At 53.2% G+C, this 19348-nt stretch overlaps 1 protein-coding gene across 3 annotated transcripts; it reads right to left on the bottom strand.

Moving 5' to 3' along the window:
- Positions 1-6421: 6421 nt before the first annotated feature.
- On the bottom strand, positions 6422-18793 carry LOC122168412 (potassium voltage-gated channel subfamily A member 3-like). Of its 3 annotated transcripts, none has more exons than XM_042833736.1 (3): positions 15945-18793; positions 15454-15708; positions 6422-9782 (listed from the first exon to the last, which is right to left on the bottom strand). In XM_042833736.1, the coding sequence occupies exon 1, from the start codon at positions 18670-18672 to the stop codon at positions 16930-16932; it is 1743 nt and encodes a 580-aa protein (XP_042689670.1). In that variant the 5' UTR covers positions 18673-18793; the 3' UTR covers positions 6422-9782; positions 15454-15708; positions 15945-16929. The 3 variants fall into 3 exon arrangements, with proteins under 3 accessions (XP_042689670.1, XP_042689671.1, XP_042689669.1); XM_042833737.1 differs by having other exon boundaries at positions 16034-18793; XM_042833735.1 differs by having other exon boundaries at positions 15454-18793.
- Between the last annotated feature and the right edge of the window lie 555 nt (positions 18794-19348).

The following is a 19348-nucleotide window of genomic DNA, read 5'->3' as shown; positions in this document are numbered from 1 at the left end:
TGGGGTGAGCAATGCATCCACACCAGGAAAACTCATCCCTCTTCTCTTCTCCATCACGCCCAGAGCAGTCATTTTATATCAGCTTGCATTTGCAGACCTCCTCCCTGCATGTGGAGGCATCTCCCCATCCCAAGGGGGGGGGCACATGACAAAGCTGGCACACAAGGCTTTGGCTCAGCCTTGGACTGCTCTGCTATGACCATCCAAGGAGTGCACGGGGGCAGCCATGAGGACTGCAGGGCACCCAGCATCCAACAAACACAAACACTGGAGGAGGTGATGGAAGCATTTCAGCTCCCATATGCAGCAGTCAGACTGTGAGGTGCTGCTGCTGCTGGAGGTGATTGCGTGGCTCACCCTGGAAGCCCAATAAAATCAGTGCTGAGGGTGATGCCCTGGGAGGTGTGGGGGCATGGAGGGGTTAACCCGTATTTCCCTGAGCCTCAGCTGCATCCTAAAGCTGAACGTGAATTTCCATGGCAAAGTGGGGCTCACACACGCAAGGGTTTCCTTATTGCATGCATTCCTCTGGGTGTGAGGCTACACGGGAAGAAGGGTTTTAATTTTTGCCCGTGTTCTTTCAGCTTTTTCTGAGACAGATCTGTCATAGAAGAGTGGGCAGAATCCAGACCACAAGATGCCCAAGGCTGATACTTATGCAATGTGTAGAAACTGAGGCTGGGCGATTCAAGTGCAGCCGAATTTCTAAGCTGCTCTTCCCACTGCTGCCTTGCCAAGGCTTTACACAACCAGTGGGGTTTTTCGCATCAGCAGCACCATCTCCTTACAAAGAGCTCCAATCCTGCCTGTAGCAAACGGAGGAAACCTCTCTGAATTGAGTGATGCTCTTTGATTTACTACCCTAATTGTGGAGCTATTATTACAATGTGTACGTCTGCACCCGCCTCCCTCTGCCACGCTGACAACTCGAGATGTAACTCAGCGCTTCGGAGGACGCAGCAAGTCAATACACTGCACCTACTTGTCTGATTTACATGTGTTTCAATGGCTGACACCTTTGCATTAATACTGTCATTAAAACATATACATGTTCCCACTGGATTCTTTCTGTTATCCAAACGGAATCGATACGTTTCTTAATTGGAAAACTTACCCTGTCCTTTCTTCGGAGCTGAACCATTCCTGTGTTGGGTGTGGGGATGCCCAGTGATCTGGTGCTCAGTTCCCAGCAGAAACAGAGCTGCTCTGCATTCAGACAACACTCTCAGACACAGGGGATGGATTTTGTGCGTGGAGGCAGGAGTTGGACCTTTGTGCCCCCCCCCCCAGTTTGGGATATTCTATGATGCTATGGTATACGAAGCAATAAAATATCCATCCTCCACCAGCCCCCTCTCCAAAACCAGAAACATCATCAGCATGTTGCAGTGTGACAATGGCATTTCTCCATGGTGACCTTCCTGGGGACGCCTCCTGCAAGGCCAGTGGGGCTCTGAGGGATGCCTGCAGTCATGCAATGAGGAAGAATCAAGACCATGGCTTGGATGCATGCATGAGCATTGCTGCACTCCCAGGATCCTGAGCAAACTGTGCTCCTGCCTCCATCCGAGCCTCCATCGGGAGGAACCTGTGACATTTTAGGAGCTGTGACAATGATGAGTGGCCTCCCCAAGCTGTGAGTCACCCTCTAGAGAAAGCATCCCACCTCCTGCCTGCTGCATGCATCAACAGAGGGTGCAAGCACTGCTGCATGGCTGGGCATTGGTGTGCAGTGGCAAAAGGACACACTGAGAGATGGTGGTGAGCACACTGTGATGGAACAGGGTCTGAAAATGGAGGCAGCCAGAGAACAAGGTGACTTTTGCTCTTGGCATACCTTGTGCTGCTGGCCAATCCCAGAATACAGCAGTGACATGGTGACACGGGAAAGGAGGAGCAGATCTTGTGGTCATGGGGCCATGTCCTGGGGCAGCTGGGTCCATGGGAAGGTCTCCTGTTCCTGCAAAGAGCTCCTGATCCTTGGGAAGATCCATTGGCCCTTGGCAAAGCAACGTAGCTGATATTACCTACCTGCAAAGATAAAATTATGTTCATTCTCCCTCTGTGATGTTTCCCATATTAAAAATACGTGATTAGTTAAAGAAAATAACTCCAGGTTCCACCCTGAATGTTTGTTTGATGAAGGCTGTTGCGTTGCAGCATCGCTGCCTCCCAAATGCTCGCTCAGCCCGGAGCGGAACCAGCAAACATCTCATTGCCTGGGAGCTGTTCATTGAAAACAAAAAGTCATTTCGCCCAACCAAAACACGGCGTAGAACTTCAGTTCTTGAGGTCTTTGGAGCCCATTGAGGTTGTGAATATTTCATGGCAGTCTGCTGCAGGATTGCTAATGGAGCCGCGGCGCGGGGCGAGCGGCAGCTCCGGCCGCTCCAGCTAAAAGGCTCTCACAGCATCTTTCTTTGACTTGCACAAACAAAAAGAACAGGACAAGCCAAATTAGTGAGCAGAAAGGAAATCAATAGCCTCCTTCGAGCCAGGCGCGAGTGCTTTCAGCTCTGGGAAGGAATCTGTCCTGCTCCCAAGCCTGCTTTGTGCTCCCCACACTTGTCTGTGTATAACCCCCAAGTCCCTCCCCAGGTCTGGGCCCTTACCAAGGCATCAGCTGAGCCACTGCATCCCCCTGAGCTGGCCGAAGGGACACAGCTGCGTCCCTGCATCCTTAAGTCCTTCCAAACACGAGACTGAGCTGCTGCAGGGCTCCAAAAGTGCTTTTCTGCGATGCCGATGGAAAGCTGGCTTTGCTGAGCACCAGAGCTCCCCGTGTGACTCCAGGGGAGATGCAAGAGAAGTGATGAGCTTTCCCACATGCTTCATTCTCCTCCAATGATTTGGTTTCCTCGGGTCTGAACCAGACCTTTCCCATGTGCTCAATGGAGCATCGCTTCTCCTCCAGCTCTAGGAAGGGCGATGCTCACCAAAACAGCAGGGGCATAGAACTAATGTTGAAAACTTCTGAGCTTAGGGATGAGAACAGTAAGGGGAGATGGGAGATGCCTGCAGTGGAGATAGCAAAAACCTGCAGGCAGGTTGCCTCTGCCTTGGGGCAGTGGGTGGACCACCTCAGGATCTCATCTCCTGGACTCTATGTTCTTTGTGGTCTTCTAACTTGGAACATTCCATTCCATTCCATTCCATTCCATTCCATTCCATTCCATTCCATTCTTCTTCTTTCCTCATCCCATCCCATCCACAAGTGCTGTATAACATCTGTGTACCTCCCTGTCTATCTGTCCCTGCTGCATGGTGGGTGCTTGGAGACCCAGTTGTGATGTTTTCTACCAGCACAGCCACAGACAGTGCTCCATGGGAAGGAAAAAACAAGGCAGGAGGAAAAGGGCTCTGCAGGGACCATTTCCATCCTCTTGTCCTCCCACACATGAATGCTGCAGGGAGAGATGCAGGCTGGGGCTGCTCAGCTGAGGACCGCCTTCCACCTTGGTTCCTCCATCTTCCAGCCAGGCCAATGCCACCAGTGTAGCTCCATCACTACAAAGTCCCTCCTGGAGATGGCTTTGCTAGGGTGGAAAATTCCTACAAGACGCTGTGGGATGAGGTAGGAATTCATTGTGTTATCACTTCCCAGGGGGGTTCTCCATCACTGTGACCTTGCAAGATCATCCCTGGTCCAGGTCCTGGTGGCGTGGGGTGGTGACAGGCAATGATGCTGGGCAGGACACGAGGTGCCGTGCCCACACTGGGTGGTGGCAGAGCTCTGCCTGCTGCCCTGCAGCATCCTCTCTGTCACCTCATTGCTGTATTTACTATTTCTTCCTCTCCCACCCCCTCTTTTGGGACGAGACAGACTTCCCTGTTTCTATGGTAACCCTCCCCCTCTCCTCTCATTTCTTCAAAGAGGTTTTCATCTGCTTCTTTAGAAAGCTGCTATTTTTAGCCTTGGCATCCCCTGCTCCCCCTCCCCACCCTCTGCTCTCAGCACAAGCTTTCCTGAATGAGCAGAACCCACCCAGGCTGTCCCCAAGCTCCCATGAGGGCTGCACGGCTGGAGCAGGAGCTGTTCAGAACCACGGTCCAAATCACGGCACCTCCCTTCATTTGTGCTTAATTCCTTTGGGGAGTGTGAGGAAAAAGAGGGAAAGCTTTTGTTCTGCAGAAAGACCCCAGGAACATCTGCAGTCTCCATCACTCCGAGCTGAAGCACGAGCAGAAGGAATCCAAGAGTCAATCGAATCCAAGAGTCAATCGAATAACAGGGCCAGGTGGTGTTTAGTAAATGATAACCTTAGCAATCCCATGGGTATGGGCAGTGCTTCTGGCAGGAGGAAACCCCATCTCACCATGTGGAAGAGAATCCTTCCAGTTCCCAGCATCTGTTTGAAAGATGAGAACTGATGCGTTAAATCTAAGGTCTCCTTAGGAAGGGGTGGTTTGGGGAGAGGGGAAATTCCCTATGGAAATCTGCAGCATTCTGGAGAAGCCACAGATGGGAAGGCTGGAGAGGAAGAGAAGGAGAGACCCATGGGTCTGAGTCCTGTCGTGGGTTTGGTGTGAGCACATCACCCCCTGCCCATCAGGGATCTTGCGCTGCTTTTCATGCAAGAGCATGTTTGGGCTGATGCCATCCATGCCACCTTCTGCATCTCAGCCTTCGAGACATCCTGTTTTTCAAGGTTGCTGAAGTACCAGACCAGTTAACCACACAGCAACCGAAACTGACAGCTGGGAGCACTGCAGCCCTCAGGGGAACCAGTGCAGAAAGGAACAAAACGAGGTCAGGGCAGCCAGGGCCACCAAACCGGTCACCAGAGCTCTGAGCATCCCACGTGGGATCTCGTCCTGCTGCTGGCTCTGGCCAGGATCTGGTTTGCTCCCTGAGCAGCCACTGGGAGACAATTAGGAAACAGAGACACTGAAGATGGTGCAAAGGGATTTTGCTCACCAGCTCCGCTCATCCCCCACTGTGCACCAGCAGCCTCGGTGCTGGCAGCAAACCGAGAGAGAGAAAAAAGCCAAAACAGCACAAAAGCAAGAAGCTGAATGCTGCTTTCCCAGGAACCTGCCCAAATGCAGACATCAGAGGCGGGGGCAGAGCTCAGGCCCCCAAGGAGAGCCCTGTGCTGCTCCGTGCACACAGAGAGGCCAGTGGGGTCAGAGCAGATGATTTGTAGAACTTGAAGCTTCAAGTTTCTCTGTCATTGCTAAATTCCCAGTCTGAGCCTACCAGGAGCAGGCATGGGCCACTGCTCTGCTGCCAGCCTCGGCCCTCAGCTTAGAGTCTTGCACAGGGCTTGGGGATGCATTCTCAGGAATAGGATTTGCAAATCCACCCAGCTCAAGAGCTCGGTCTGCGGTGCAGTAAAACAATACCTCACTTGCAGGGGCCGTTGGGTCATGGGATGCAATAGAACAGCACTTTTGCAATGCAATGTGAGCCACCCCAGCAATGGGTGCCCCTCCAGCAACAGATGCTGCACCAAACCCAGCCTTCCCCACATTGCCTTGGCTTACATCACCCATGTTAAACTCTGGGTTTCAGCTGCGCTATGGCTCTGCTCACTTTATGGCCCCCAGCTGTGTTCCCCAGAGCAGGAATGTGCAGGTGATTGAAAAGCAAAAGAAACCAGGAAATTCTGCAGGTCTGCACTGCTCTCCAATTGCTCTCAGGCTGCCCAAGTGCAGACCGGTCCCAGCTGCTGCAGATTAAATGCAGCTTGTACAGTCGTCGTTTATTTTTCCATTCTCTCTCACTCTTCAATATTTTTTAGACAAGCCATAACCTAAAAAAGCTCTGAGATTATTTGGCCAAGCTTGCTTTTGGGTGAAGCCCAAAGATGTGGTACAAAGCCAAGGGCAAGGTTTTCAGATGAACTTCAAGCCTCGTTTCTCAAGCTCTCCGCCTGCAATGAGGACGAATGGTTCAGTGCCTCCACTTACATTGGCTTTGCCAAAGTATCACTGGTGACATCCCCTCTTGTGATGCTAACAATGAGAATTTCTAGGCTTTGTTCAGAGCGACTTTGGTCTAAAAAGCGAGTGCAGCTCTCCAGGTTGGTGGGGTGGATGGAAATGTGCAAATTTTACCCCATGATTTTGCTGCTCAGTTTTGTTCCTGAGAAATGCATCACATTCCACGTTCTTTCACACTGAAAAATGAGCAGTGAGTTCATAGAATCATAGGATGGCCTGGGTTGCAAAGGAGCACAGTGCTCATCCAGTTCCAACCCCCTGCTATGTGCAGGGTCACCAACCAGCAGCCCAGGCTGCCCAGAGCCACATTCAGAGCCTGGCCTTGAATGCCTGCAGGGATGGGGCATCCACAGCCCTCCTTGGGCAACCTGTTCCAGAGGTATCTCATACCCCATCCCTGTTACATCCTTGGACCCCCAGCATCCCTCCTTTCCCATCTCATCGCCCATCCCCATCACCGTGGCACCACCAGAGATGTGTTTCAGCCGTTTTATTGAACTTTGCGTATGAAAGAACAGTTTTGAGTCCTAATGAAAAAAATAAACAAACAAACAACAAAAAAAAAAACATTAAAAAAAATAAGTTTGACATCAGGTAAAAAAAATCCACACGACCAGAAAATGAAAACCCAGAAACCCATCCGTGTGGAGCTGAATACGCAGCCCACAGCACAGTGGGGTCTCCAGGACAACAGGATGTTTGTATGAGCATCAGATCAGCACCGATGGAATAAATTGAAACGTGGGCCACACAGCTCCCTGGGCAGACCAAAACAAAAAGGAAAGCAGAGCAACGAGGCTGAGCTTTGCATCTCCAGCCACAAATGGTGTCGTTTCTGCAAAGCCTGGCTGCTCTGGGTTTGGCCTTCGTGCAGAAAAAGCCACTGGGTTGTCAGGGGGGTGTGTTGGGTTTCAGGAGGCGGGATGTCACTGCTGGAATATCTCTGTGTGTGTTGATGCTGAGATAGTCCAAAGGACTCCTCATCACCAGCCAAAGCGCTGCCTGATGACATGGAAAGCAACGTCATTGTTCTACCCAACCAGGAAGGAATCATGGAAACGAATTGCATAGTAAATGATGGGGAATGAAGAAATCAAGACCTCCTGTGTGAGAGGTGGGTGCTTGGTCAGGTTCCCCTCTTGCAAAGCTTTGGGACCTCAGGCTCGTTATTCTCCTTGGGAGGAGCTCAGTTTGGCCATGGGAACACTCCTTCCTCTACAACAACAGTTCTCCTCCCTACACACCAGGTTGGGTGCGACTTTCAGACATCACTCTGTTGGCACCCAAACAAATGACTAAATCCCATTTCTCATACACCAGTGGCAGGTGGATGGTAGCAAACACCATTTTGACTAAAACTGCCCCATTTCAGGTACTGGGCCACAACTCCACGCCATTGCTACTTCTCCTCTTAATAGCACGAAGGCTCAGATGTGTCAACGGCTTTTCTAGAGGCAGGAAAGTCGTCCTGCCCCCAAACATTCTCTGAAATGGCACTGCTGCTGGCCTGGCCTCGCTGTCATCAGGGACAAAGATCTGGAAAACAGCAGAGAAGGACAGCAGATCTCAGCCCATTCCTTTGGAAGATGCACTGACGATGTCATGTTTGAAAAGAGAAAGAAATCAACGCAGGGTGATTTCCCCGTGTCAGAGGTGAGCAAAGGCACCGCATTACAGAGCAGTGCAACAGGAGAAGCAAGAGGAGGAGCCATGCAGACTTCCAAGGCTGTACAGAGGAGAAAGACCCTCTTCTTCAATTTTAGAAGAATTCAGTGGCCACAGCAGCACTTAAACACCTTTTGGATAACATCTGTGCCTCTTTCAGCTGTTATCCATGAACGTCACCCCAGTGCCTACAGCACCCTGGGGCCCTGCCCTACAAATCCACCAGGAGGGGGCCTGTGGCAAAGCTCCCTTGCCATCGAACGCACTGACATGGGAAGAGAGAAGGGCTGCAGACAGCAGGAGGAGCTCAGACGTGTTTGGCGTCTCAAGCGCCGCACGGCTTCCTCAGCATCTCTGAGCGTGGCTTTGAAGGGCTATGAATAAAGATGAGCAGCCTGCAGTCGGATGATTATGGCAATAAATACATGCTATTTTTTGGGGGGCCTTCTCTTCCTGTCAGCCATCATTAAATCTCTCCCTTTTTTTTTTTTTTTTAAATACATTTTTAATTTCTCTTCCCTTGCCAAAATCTGGCTCTCCCTTCAAAATGACATTTCTGCATGGCTGTCCTGCTATGGTGGTTGGCTATAGAACACACAGGGTTATCTTTGGAGTCATGACAATGCAGACAATACACCGGACCAACAATTAAAGACTATCAAACTCTCGCTTATTTGGAGAAAGCACATTAACAATTAGCCAGGTCAGCAATCAAGCAAAAGAAATCCAACAGCATGGAGAACACGTGGGCTGAAGGGCAGTTTTGTTGCCGGAGCTGATACGTACAACACTGAGCACGGGTTGAAATTTGGTGATTTCCAGATTTGGAGATGTCACAGAGTCACAGAATTGAGTTGGAAGGGAGCCTTAAAGGCCATCTGGTCCAACTGCCTGCAGTGGATGGGGACACTCAGGGCGTCCATGGGGAAGGTGAGGTGTGGGGAGCAGAGCTGCTGGCACCCATTGGGGCATCACTGCTTCAAAGCCCAGCAGGAGGGCTCTGCTCTTCCCATCCCATCCAACCCCAAGCAGAGAGATGCTTTAACACAGAGCTCATTGAAAACGGACGAGGCACAACCACGGCGCGCACACACACAGCTCGTAAAAAAACCTCTGGGTAACACAGCAGTGAGAAAGAAAAAATAACTTCTGTACTGATACATTCCATCCCCACTTTTAAGGGCTACTGTTTAATGTTCCAAAAGAAACTAAATTCAACACCTCTGGGACCAGGGTTTCCCGAGAGGAAATCAGCTCTCCCCCTGCCCACAGGGTCCCATCTCATGGGGTGCTGGGCTGTCTGCAGCCCCGACCCCCCCCACAGGCTGCTCTCCCCTATGGGATCACTGCAGATTTGTTTGTTTGATCCCTTTTGCACCCTCAGAACCAGGCTAGGTGATGCAGGACGGCTGCAAACCCATTGTTTCACAGCTGTTTTGCAGGGCTGGATGTGACACAGGGCCCTCCCATCCATCACAATGGAAAGAGAGCACCGCTGGGTTATTTGGGGCTCACAGGGATGGAAATGAGCTCAGCCCTCGCCCCCAGACACTGGACAGCTTTTGGCATTCATTCCAGTGCTGGGAAGCTGCAGCCTGCTGGGAGGACACGGCTCCCACCGCAGGAGGCAGGGAGGGATGCCTTTGGTGCAGCACGAACCTATTTATAAGGAGCACATACAGGAAAGCCAGAAAAAATAGAACAGAGCTTGTTCACTTCCTATGGCCAAAACCAGCCTGTGTCACTGGGAGCACAGAGAGCAACCCACATGCCCCCATTTTGCTCCCACCCCAAGCAGAACACTTGCACAGCCCACCGGCAGCTCTGCTCAGCGTTTCCCTTCCGATTGCTCAACCTTCCAAGAGTTTTTTGTTCTTTTTTTTATAACAAGAAAGAAAAAAAAAAAAAAAAACCAAACACAAAATCCCAAACCCTGAAATAACATCCAACCCATTTCCACCACCGTCTTTCTTTTTTGTTTTTCTCTTTCCTGGCTTGGCGCCGTCTCATCACATTGCATAAAGAATCTCCCATCCATAATGCACTTGTGAGTCGAGGTGAGGAGCAGGTCGGGGCGGGGAGCTCCATCCATCAGTGAGCGCCATCTCCTGCAGAGGTGTCTCATCCCCAGGCACGGTCCTGAAGCTCTCACACTGAAGCTTTTCTGCTCTCTGTTGGGCAAAGAAAAAGCAGCGTTGGTGCACAGCCTGGCTTTGAAAAGGAGCAGCGCGTCGTTGTGGTTTCAGCGCAGAGTGGGGTGGATGGCACACATTGGTCCCCTCGGACTTCAATCCCCGTTCCCCAGAAATGAAAAGCAAAATTTTGCTAATTAAAATCGTTTAACGGACTGAATGCAACGCAGCTGAAAGAGAGCTAAAGCTAGGAAAAGATTCATTAAGCATATTCTGGCTCTTAACTATTTGCTCACGTTAACGGCAAGTTGCAAATCCAATCCAAAATAATTACCATGAAGTGAGTCTTCCTCATCACATTTTTCTCTTAATCAAGCTGAGCTCCTGAAGACCTGATATGGTATTAAGCAACTGGCTGAGCTGATAGCTGAGAGCAGGGGCTGATTGCTGAGACCCAGCCTGAGATCCACCCTCTGTCCCACCACCTCCATCACTCCCATTTCCCCCCAAAATGAACACCTCCCTCCATCCCACAGCTGGGAAATGGAGCGCTGCTCTGCCCACCCCCAGTGGGGATTTGAGCTGGGGGGACGTGGCACTGAGCGCTGAATGGATCCCAAGCGCTGGCCCCTTGGTGCTGATGTTTGAGAATTAGTAATGCTTCTGATGGAGAGGTTCGTTAACTATATTAAAACCAGCCTGATGAGTGCTAATGAGCGCTGCCACCAGATCGGGTGACGAGAGCTGGGTGCTTCGTTAGCGGGAAGGATCTGTGTTAACAAACTAAGTACTAACGAACCTGGATCCACTTCTCCCAGCCTGGCCATGAAGCCCTACCCTACAATAAGCCGATTTTCCCCACATGAGCCTGTTTTACCCAAATGGCTGAGCCTGGAGCCATCCCATACACCCGGATGGGAACCTCAGCACAGCACGGGCTTAACGGATGCTGAGCAATGGGCAGAAATGCAGACACAGCTCAGGTTTCCCAGCTCTTCTGGGCACCCCAATGCCTTTCCAGGACGTATCCCTGTCCTCGTAGACAGAACCTCCAAACCCTCAATCTAATGATGTCATTATTCCACTGAATTCAGCCAGAACAGTAGTGGGAGTGAGGTCAGAAGCATGCAGGAGATGTTGCTGCTCCGGCTCCTGAAGGGATGCAGACGTATTCCCAGCACACAGGAATGATGAAATCCTCCCCCCCTCCAACAGAAGCAGAGGATGTGAAGCAGAAGCTACAGAAATCAGAGGTTGTTCAGTTGGTGGAGCCAAAGGATTTGGGGCCAAGAGGTGGGAGTTGGCGGAGCGGCTCGAGAGACTGCGTGCACCGCATCTTCCTTGAGCCCTGGACCCGGGGGAAATCTGGGACTGGAAAACAGCTCCTGCTGAGCCAAATCCTTAAGGGATAAACAAAAAGGATGGGTCTGTCCGCCTTCCTCTCATCCCAGAAAATACGTTGGAATGGCTGAGATTTTGAATACAGAATGAAAGTGCGGGTTATAATTGATGACACACAATGCAGCTCTGGGGGAAATTGGTTTTATCGCATTAACTTGATGAGCTCTTCTTACTGAGCTCCAGGTATGGCTGACAGAGGTGTGTGCTGTTGTAATGCACTCCTACAAACGAGCTGCACAGCACCTTGGTTATGAAAACGGAGCAACAAATACACAGAGATCTCAGGAGAAATGAGGCATGAGGGTGGAAATGCAAGTGCAGAGATGCACATCCCCCATGTCTGCAGCACAGGGAATCCCATTTCATGGACTGCAACCTGCACAGCATCCCCAGCCACACCACAGTGCTGTCAGCTCCTTTTTTTGCTACCACAGGGGCAAACAGCAAAACACATCTTTCTGCAGACGCAAAAATGCTTTGCAATGCGTGCTTTCATCTTTTCCATGCTTCACTGCAGCCTTTGGGTTCTCATAAGAGCAAAACCCGGAGCAAAGGCGCTGCTGCAGGAGCCCCACTGCACCCCAGCCACCACTGATCAAACCATGACACAACCCAAAAGGATTTTCCATATCTGCTATGCAAGAGGGGAGCAAACAGCTGGTGCTGGTCAGCATCAACACAACTCCGAGTGCACTTTGCTGCCTGGAGAGCGAGAGCAGAGATAGCCAGTGGCTGATGCAGTCATGCACATCCGCACCAAGTCTTCCCACACACTACGTGTAAGGATGCTAAAAATGAAGTGCAACAAATGTGGAAGAGCAACAGACGTGACGGAGCTTCAGAAAAGCATCCGAATTACGAGTGGTGAGGAAATGAATCACTGCAGAACCAACACAGCACCGCTGATCCGGGGGGCTTGGTGTACAGAGATGGTTCCCTCTGTGCAGAGGTGAAGAGCAGCCAGAGGGAAGTATTTGAGCAGAGTGACAAGCTGAATGAGATAGGAGACAGGTTTTAATTTACTGGAGCATGTCCTGCTTCATAAGAAGGAGAAAAGTGATGGTGCCCCGCAGGCACATCCGTGTGTGAAGGTTTCCCTGTCCTCCTGCAGAGCATCCTCAGCACTCTGCCAGTAATGAGACACGGATGGGCCCCTGAAATGTGGGGATCTCAAAAAGCAGCTCCTCGTTCACAGAGGAAAGGCAAGCAGGGGCTCGTGAGGGATTTTCTCAGAGCATTTTTGGCTATTTTGAATAGCCAAAAATTCTCCAGCTGAAAGGGCAGCGTGGGACCCACTCCCATCCCTCTTCCGCACGGAGAATGGTTCTCATGAGCAAAAAATGCTGTTTGCTCTCTGCTGCTGACAAACAGCAGGAGCACAGCAGCCCTGACGCCTTCCAGCACAGAGCAGCAAACACGCGTCCCGTCAGGAGGGATGAATATCGCACTGACGGAGGCACCATTACTCATTTTCCTGCTCAGAAAGCCAAGTTTGGGAGAAAAAGCTCTCGGCTGTGCCTGGGGCTCTGTCCTACGAGCTGCAGAGCCCTCACTGGGGCTGCTCCGCTGGGCTCCCCCCAGGAGTAAACGTTCCCCATGCAATGCAAGGGCAGCTCCATGCCGTACCCTAAGAAAATCCTCCATCAGTGCCCACCCAAATGCTGTTGTCCCCCCACTACCAGGGGAGGGATTCCCAGCAGAGTGAGACGCACAGATGTCCCCATATCCACAACACCCAAATGTTCCCAGCTGCACATCGCTGCCCAAAGCCGTGAAATGGGGGAAGACCCAAAGCAGAGAAAGGTGAGGATGAGCAGCACCAGCTCCATGGCAGTGAAGGAACACACAGGATTCGCTCTCCCCATGGCATCCCACGGTGTCCTCAAAACACCCATTTCCCTGCACCCGTTGCCCACACTCGTGCCTTGGCACAGGGGTGCCATTGCTGAGCTTTCCTTCCCCTACACAAAGTGCATGAGACTGAAAGGCAGAGCGCTGCCAGGTGCGATCCTACACCGTCTGCTTGCTTTGCACCACAGGTTTGCAGCCTGTTAAAGCATTCAAATATGGAGAAAGGCACTGCCTTGTGTCGGGCTGGGCTGTGCTTGCACATAGATATGCATATTTTAAAAGCTTGGCAGGAAGAGGGCTCCAAACTACACAATTGAACAGATTTCATGCAGAATGCCCTCCACACACACAAACCACCAGCAGCACCCCACGCTCTGCTCTGTCAGGACACCCCTTGGCAATGGGTGAGGGCTCCTTTCCTTCGGCTGGGGAAGCCGCTGATCTGCCCTTTGTCCCCACTAAACTGTTCCTAAATTGGGGATGAAAAACAACCAGCAGCTTCCTTTGTCCCTTTGTCAAGGGACAGAACGGCAACAATTGCCCAAAGAAATCCGACCCTGCAGGAGGAAAGGGACACCCCAGCCCTGCTCTGTGACCCCGGAGTGGGACAGATCCCATCCACCTGAAGGGCATCTGCTGTACTGGGAAGCAGTGAACCTTTTCGGAGGATTCCAGGCCACAAAAGTGTAAATAAGCAGGAGAAAAAAGTGAGAAAAGCATCAAGCAGAAAGGCCAGGATGGGGGGAGGAGGGTTCCTGTACCAAAGCTGATGCACCCATGGGTAGGCAGAGACCCTATGGTCCCCTAAACGCCACCAGCAGCCCAGGGTAACACCTGTTTTGAGGCAAGCTTCACAGCCCAGTGTGCTCTGCTGTGCCTGGAGCAACGGCTGCAGCAGCACTAACACACAGCGGATGCACGCAGAGAGGCAGCAAGGGCGCATGAAGTGGATGCACGCTGCAAGGCAGCAAAGGAACACACGCGGATGGAAGCTGCAAGGCAGCACAGGGCTCTCCATCCCCACAGGCTGCCACGGAGCAGTCTGGCAGCACTTTGCAGCTCCTGGCAGGACGCACTCGGTGGAGCTGTCAGACCGCGTGCACCGAATGGCACCCAGCAAGACTGACAGCACGGAGGGAAGGAGCAGACAGAAATGGGGCAGAGCACAGCAGGGATATCCCCGTTTTGCTGCTTGCTGCTCCCTCTCCCATTTCTGTGCGTGCCTTCAGCGCATTGACGTTTTTTAGCAGTGCCATTCAAGTGCTTGAAAAACTACGGCGGATGATCCGGCTTCCTTAGCGCCTCTGTGATAAACCTCTTTTTTGCTGACAAGCGTTTGAAGCTGTTCTGCCCCCACTGAATGAGGCAGGGAGCAGCCAGGAAAGCAAACTAACGACCGGTGAGGTTTCTGCTTATTTAAGTGGCACGGAAACTGAGAACTGCGTGTTGCTGTTTCCAGGCACACATGCGGTTTCCGTGCCGGTGCCATCCGTGCAACTGCCACAGCAAAAATATCACAACGAAACTCAGCGAGGAGGGGGGAGAGCTCCCACTGCCCTGAGCTCCAACCTCCTTTTAGGACGGGGCACGCAGAAAAGCTTTGATAGCCATCAGAAGGGAAAGCTCGCAGCTGGCTGTGACAGCTCAGCCTGCTGGCAAAGGTGCCTGGGGGTTCCCTGCTGCCCCGTGCCCTGGGATGCTGTCAGGGTGAGGGCTGTCAGCTCTGTGTGGCTGCAGAGCATCACCCTCGCCGTGGTCACAGCAGATCCTCTGCTGGGGAAAGTGCTGCAGCTCCAATAAAGCCGTCAGATGCCATTAGTGAAGAAGCTGCTCGGATGTTTCCAGTTGGTGCTGAGGGTTTTATTCACTGGTTGGGGTGCTGGGGCTGAGGGGCAGTGTGAGGTGGCGCAGACCATCCCAAACGCTCTTAAAGTCTGGAGGAATTCCCAGCAAAATTTCCAGTTTCAACAAGGTGAAAATCCTCCCTTCCATCCCCTCAGGAAACACATGGCTCAGCCAGGTTGGGCTCCAGGTGTCTTTTGCCTTTGCTGGTGTTCCTGTGCACTCCCCACCTGACAAACCTCTTTGTTCTTACCCCAAAACCAATTGGGACAGAGCAGGGCCCCACCAGCCTCACCAGGGACCAACCCAGAGCACCAAAACACTGCCACAACTCTTCTCTTTTTGCACAGTTTTGGACAGATCCCTGCACAGAGCAGCACAGCTTTCCCCCAGCATTGCTCACCCAGAGCTCAGTGTGCAACACCAGACAGCAAAGTGAGAAGCACACAGAACTGGAGGAACCTTAGGATGCTGCCATCCCATTACACCCAAAGTGCACGAAGACACACGAGGGCAGCAGGGAAGCTGGAAAACAACACCACGCAGAAGGAAACACGAGGTTTGTTCCAAAAAGCAGTGATGCAAACAAAAACCTCTCCCCCCTTGCAAAGCTCACCTGATCCCATCAGATGTCCTGCAGCCCCCGATGTGCACAGAAGGATGAAGGAGGCACATTTTCCCTGGCGGCTTTGGGCTTACATTGCAATCTTGCTCTTTCTAGCTCTGCATTTGTCCCTCTGGTTTCCGAAGGCTGCCGAGCTTTCCCTGCTGAGCTTTCATTTCTGCCCTTGGAGGACAATTTGGGGTTTTGCTCCGGGGTGAGGTGAGCGCGGTCCTTTCTCCACTCGTGTCTGCAGGCTCCCAAATCTCACTGCCAAGGTTTGAACTCCTTTGAGAGGGAGAGGAGGACCTGGGGAGTGCTTATTGCCTACAAGCGGGTGTTGGGGTGCAGGGATGGGCTGTAGGATGGGGTGCGGATGGGGGTGCAGGATGGGATCCCAGTGCGGTGCAGAGCCATGGGACGGTGGGGCTGGAACCATCTGGAAGGGCTTTGGAGGGAAGGGTGAGGGCCGAGGGGGGGGATGGGAGAAGGGATGCCATGACAACCTTTTGGGGTTTCCCAGGAAACCAGGGTCGCCATAGCAACTGCATCACTCCGGTCCGAATTAGTGACTTCCGCTGGAAGGCGTGCTCACCACTTTAATCTCCTTGCCATCAGCAGCTGCATCTCTCCCAGACGCCGTGCAAAAGGTGGAAACATCCCTTTGTTTGCAGCTCAGCAGCTCAGCCCTCGTGCATCCACCCCATCCCGCTCCACCCGCCGCAGCACACGGACCCACGGATCGTGAGCTGGGTGAAATCACGCCCAGAGCTGCAGGGGAAGGGAATTAAGGGTAGAAAATAAGGGGGGTCGGTTTTTAGTCTGAACCGATTGCGCTCGGTTTGTGATCGGATGAGAATGTCATAAACGATCAATCGGGGGAAAAAAGGGGATCCGCGGCGCGTCCCTAAGGGCGCACCGCCTCCCAGCATTAAGCACCGTTTAACAACCTGCTAACGGAGACCGTGCGAAATTAAAGGCTCGTTTCCTCCCAGCCCCCTTCCAGAGCTCGGCAACATGTTTTCCTCGTCTCCCCACCCAATCCGGGGCCGCTAATCCAACAAGTGAGCTTATGTGATGGAAGGGAAATGGGCTCCGCACCGCCTGCAGGGAAGGGGGAGCAAACCAGGAGCAAAGCGAGACGTCCCCAAAAGCCAGGAAACAAAGGCAGCCCTGCAACACGTTGCAGAACAGACACCCGCTCCAGCGGTGCCATTTGTCTTCATTCTCCTCCTCCGGACCCATCGGCCGTCCTCTTTTCTTTGGAGAATTTTAAATCCTTTTCGGATCTTTAGAAAGGAAAAAAAAACAGCAACAAAAATCCTACAAAAATAAACGTATAAAACCAAGGGCGCACACAGACGGACGATGGTGCATGTTCCACACAACACCAAGTACACACGGTCACTTTTGCATCGTTATTGTTATTAATTATTATTATTATTATTATTTTTTACCACATCCTCGGGTTTCGCTGCCGCTCTGTGTTTATTAAACATCCGTAAAGATCTTTTTGATGTTCACACAGTTGGGATTGTTTGTGGTTGTGCAGTTGCCTGTCTTAAAGGCAGCCTGTTTGAATGCACTGTGGTTGATTCCCCCTTCCTCTATCACCATGTACTCGGATTTGCTGAGGGTGGAATTGCTGCGTGCCTTCCTCATCTCTTCGGTAGATGCGAGGTGCTGGCAGCTTCCAACGTGCATGTACTGGGCTTGCTCCTCACCTTCTGTTTCCCGGTGGTAGAAATAGTTGAAATTGGAGACTATGACGGGCACGGGCAGGGCGATGGTCAGCACCCCCGCGATGGCACACAGAGAGCCCACAATCTTGCCCCCGATGGTGATGGGGTGCATGTCCCCATAGCCCACTGTGGTCATGGTCACCACGGCCCACCAGAAGGCGTCAGGGATGCTGCTGAAACCCGAACTGGGGTCATCGGCCTCGGCGAAGTAGACGGCGCTGGAGAAGAGGATGACGCCGATGAAGAGGAAGAAGATGAGCAAGCCCAGCTCCCGCATGCTGGCCTTGAGGGTCTGCCCCAGGATCTGCAGCCCCTTGGAGTGCCGGGACAGCTTGAAGATCCGGAAGACCCGCACCAAGCGGATGACTCGGAGGATGGCCAAGGACATGGCTTGCTGGCCATTGCCTTGCCTCTCTGCCAGCTCGGTGCCCAGCGTGATGAAGTAAGGAATGATGGCCACAATGTCAATGATGTTCATGATGTTCTTGGAGAAGGTGGCCTTGCTGGGGCAGGCAAAGAAGCGCACCAGCAGCTCAAAGGAGAACCAGATGATGCACAAAGTCTCCACCACAAAGAAAGGGTCGGTGAAGGACGACACCATGGAAACGGCCGAGGATGAGGAATTGGTGAAGACATCGGGTGGGAGAGGGCCACCACCCGTCCCAAATGTCCCCCCGGTTCCCTCGTAGTCGTGGTCATCCCTGAACTCAGGCAGGGTCTCCAGGCAGAAGATGACAATAGAGATGAGGATGACCAGCACGGAGACGATGGCGATGCCTCGGGCCGGCCCGGAGCTCTCAGGGTACTCAAAGAGCAGCCAGACCTGGCGCTGGAACTCCTTCTCGGGGAGCGGCCGCTGCTCCTCCCGAATGAAACCCTCGTCCTCCCGGAACTTCTCCATGGCCTCCTCCCCCAGCTGGTAGAAACGAATCTCCTCGGAGAAGATATCAATGGGGACGTTAACGGGTCGTCGGATGCGCCCTCCCGACTGGTAGTAATAGAGGATGGCGTCGAAGCTGGGCCGGTTCCGGTCGAAGAAATACTCGTTGCGAAGGGGGTCAAAGTAACGCATCCTTTTACGGGGGTCCCCCAGCAGCGTCTCGGGGAACTGCGCCAACGTTTTCAGCTGAGTCTCGAAGCGCAGCCCCGAGATGTTGATCACCACCCGCTCGCAGCACTCGTGCTCTCCGCTGACCTCCGCGGGATGCCCTGCGGGGCCGGCGGCGGGCGGCGCGGGGTGTTCGTAGCGTTCCCCTCCCAGCAACGGGTGCGGATGCTGCGGTTCCTCCGGCAAAGGGTCCCCGGCGCCCCCCACCACCGTCATGCTGCCTTCCTCCGCCTCCTCGCCCTCTTCTTCCTCGTGGCCGGGGGGCGGCTGCGGGGCGCCGGGGGGAGGCTGTTCGGTGTAGCCCAGGTTGTGGTGGCTGCTGTTGGGGGGCCGGCCGGCGGAGGAGGCGGCAGGAGAGTGCAGCAAGCTCCGGCGCTCGTCCATAAAGGTGTGGGGAGGAAGGGGGAAAGGGCGAGAGGAACGGCGAGGCGGCGGTCGGAGCCTCTTCTTCCTCTTCTTCCTCCTCCTCGGGGCGGAGAGGGAGAAGCAGCCGCCCCGCTCTCGGCTGCCGCGGCTCTGAGCGGCGCCGGGCTGCGCTCAAAAAGTCCGCCCCCAGCGCTGGCACCGCCTCGCTCCGCCGCTCCCCGAACCCCCCCGGCACCGCCCGGTTCGGGGACCCCCGGAGCCCCGCGGAGCGGCTCGCACCGTGCCCGGGGTGCGGTGGGGCTGCGGCGGGGAACTGCCGGAGGATTTGGGGGCTGGGAGCAGCGGGGGGAGTCCTGAACGGCAGGGCGTGTGTGTGTGTGTGTGTGTGTGTGAGCATGTATCCGTGTGTGTGCCTGTGTATGTGCACGGATGTAGGTGGGTGTGCATGCCTATGTGCGTGCATGTGTGCACATGTGTGTCTGCACGTATGTGTGTGTGCCCGCGTCTGTGCACATGTATGTGCATATGTGTGCATGCAGGCGTGCATGTGTGGATGCTTGTGTGCATGCACGTGCATACATGTTCACATGGGTGTGTGCATAAATGCCCATGCGTGTGTGAGTGCATGTGTGTGCATGTATGTGCATGTGTGTGCATGCGTGCACATGTTCATGCATGTTCTGAGTGTGCGTGT

This window comes from Centrocercus urophasianus, unplaced genomic scaffold, assembly GCF_019232065.1.
Source record: "Centrocercus urophasianus isolate 14NV4802_14NV808 unplaced genomic scaffold, USGS_Curo_1.0 seq_42, whole genome shotgun sequence".
Taxonomy (NCBI): Eukaryota; Metazoa; Chordata; class Aves; order Galliformes; family Phasianidae; genus Centrocercus; species Centrocercus urophasianus.
The sequence above is the reverse complement of the archived record's forward strand: the minus strand, read 5'-3'. Positions and strand labels throughout refer to the sequence as shown.

Coding starts and splice junctions, on each gene's coding strand:
- LOC122168412 (XM_042833735.1), bottom strand. CDS start 18,672: ATGGACGAGCGCCGGAGCTTGCTGCACTCTCCTGCCGCCTCCTCCGCC.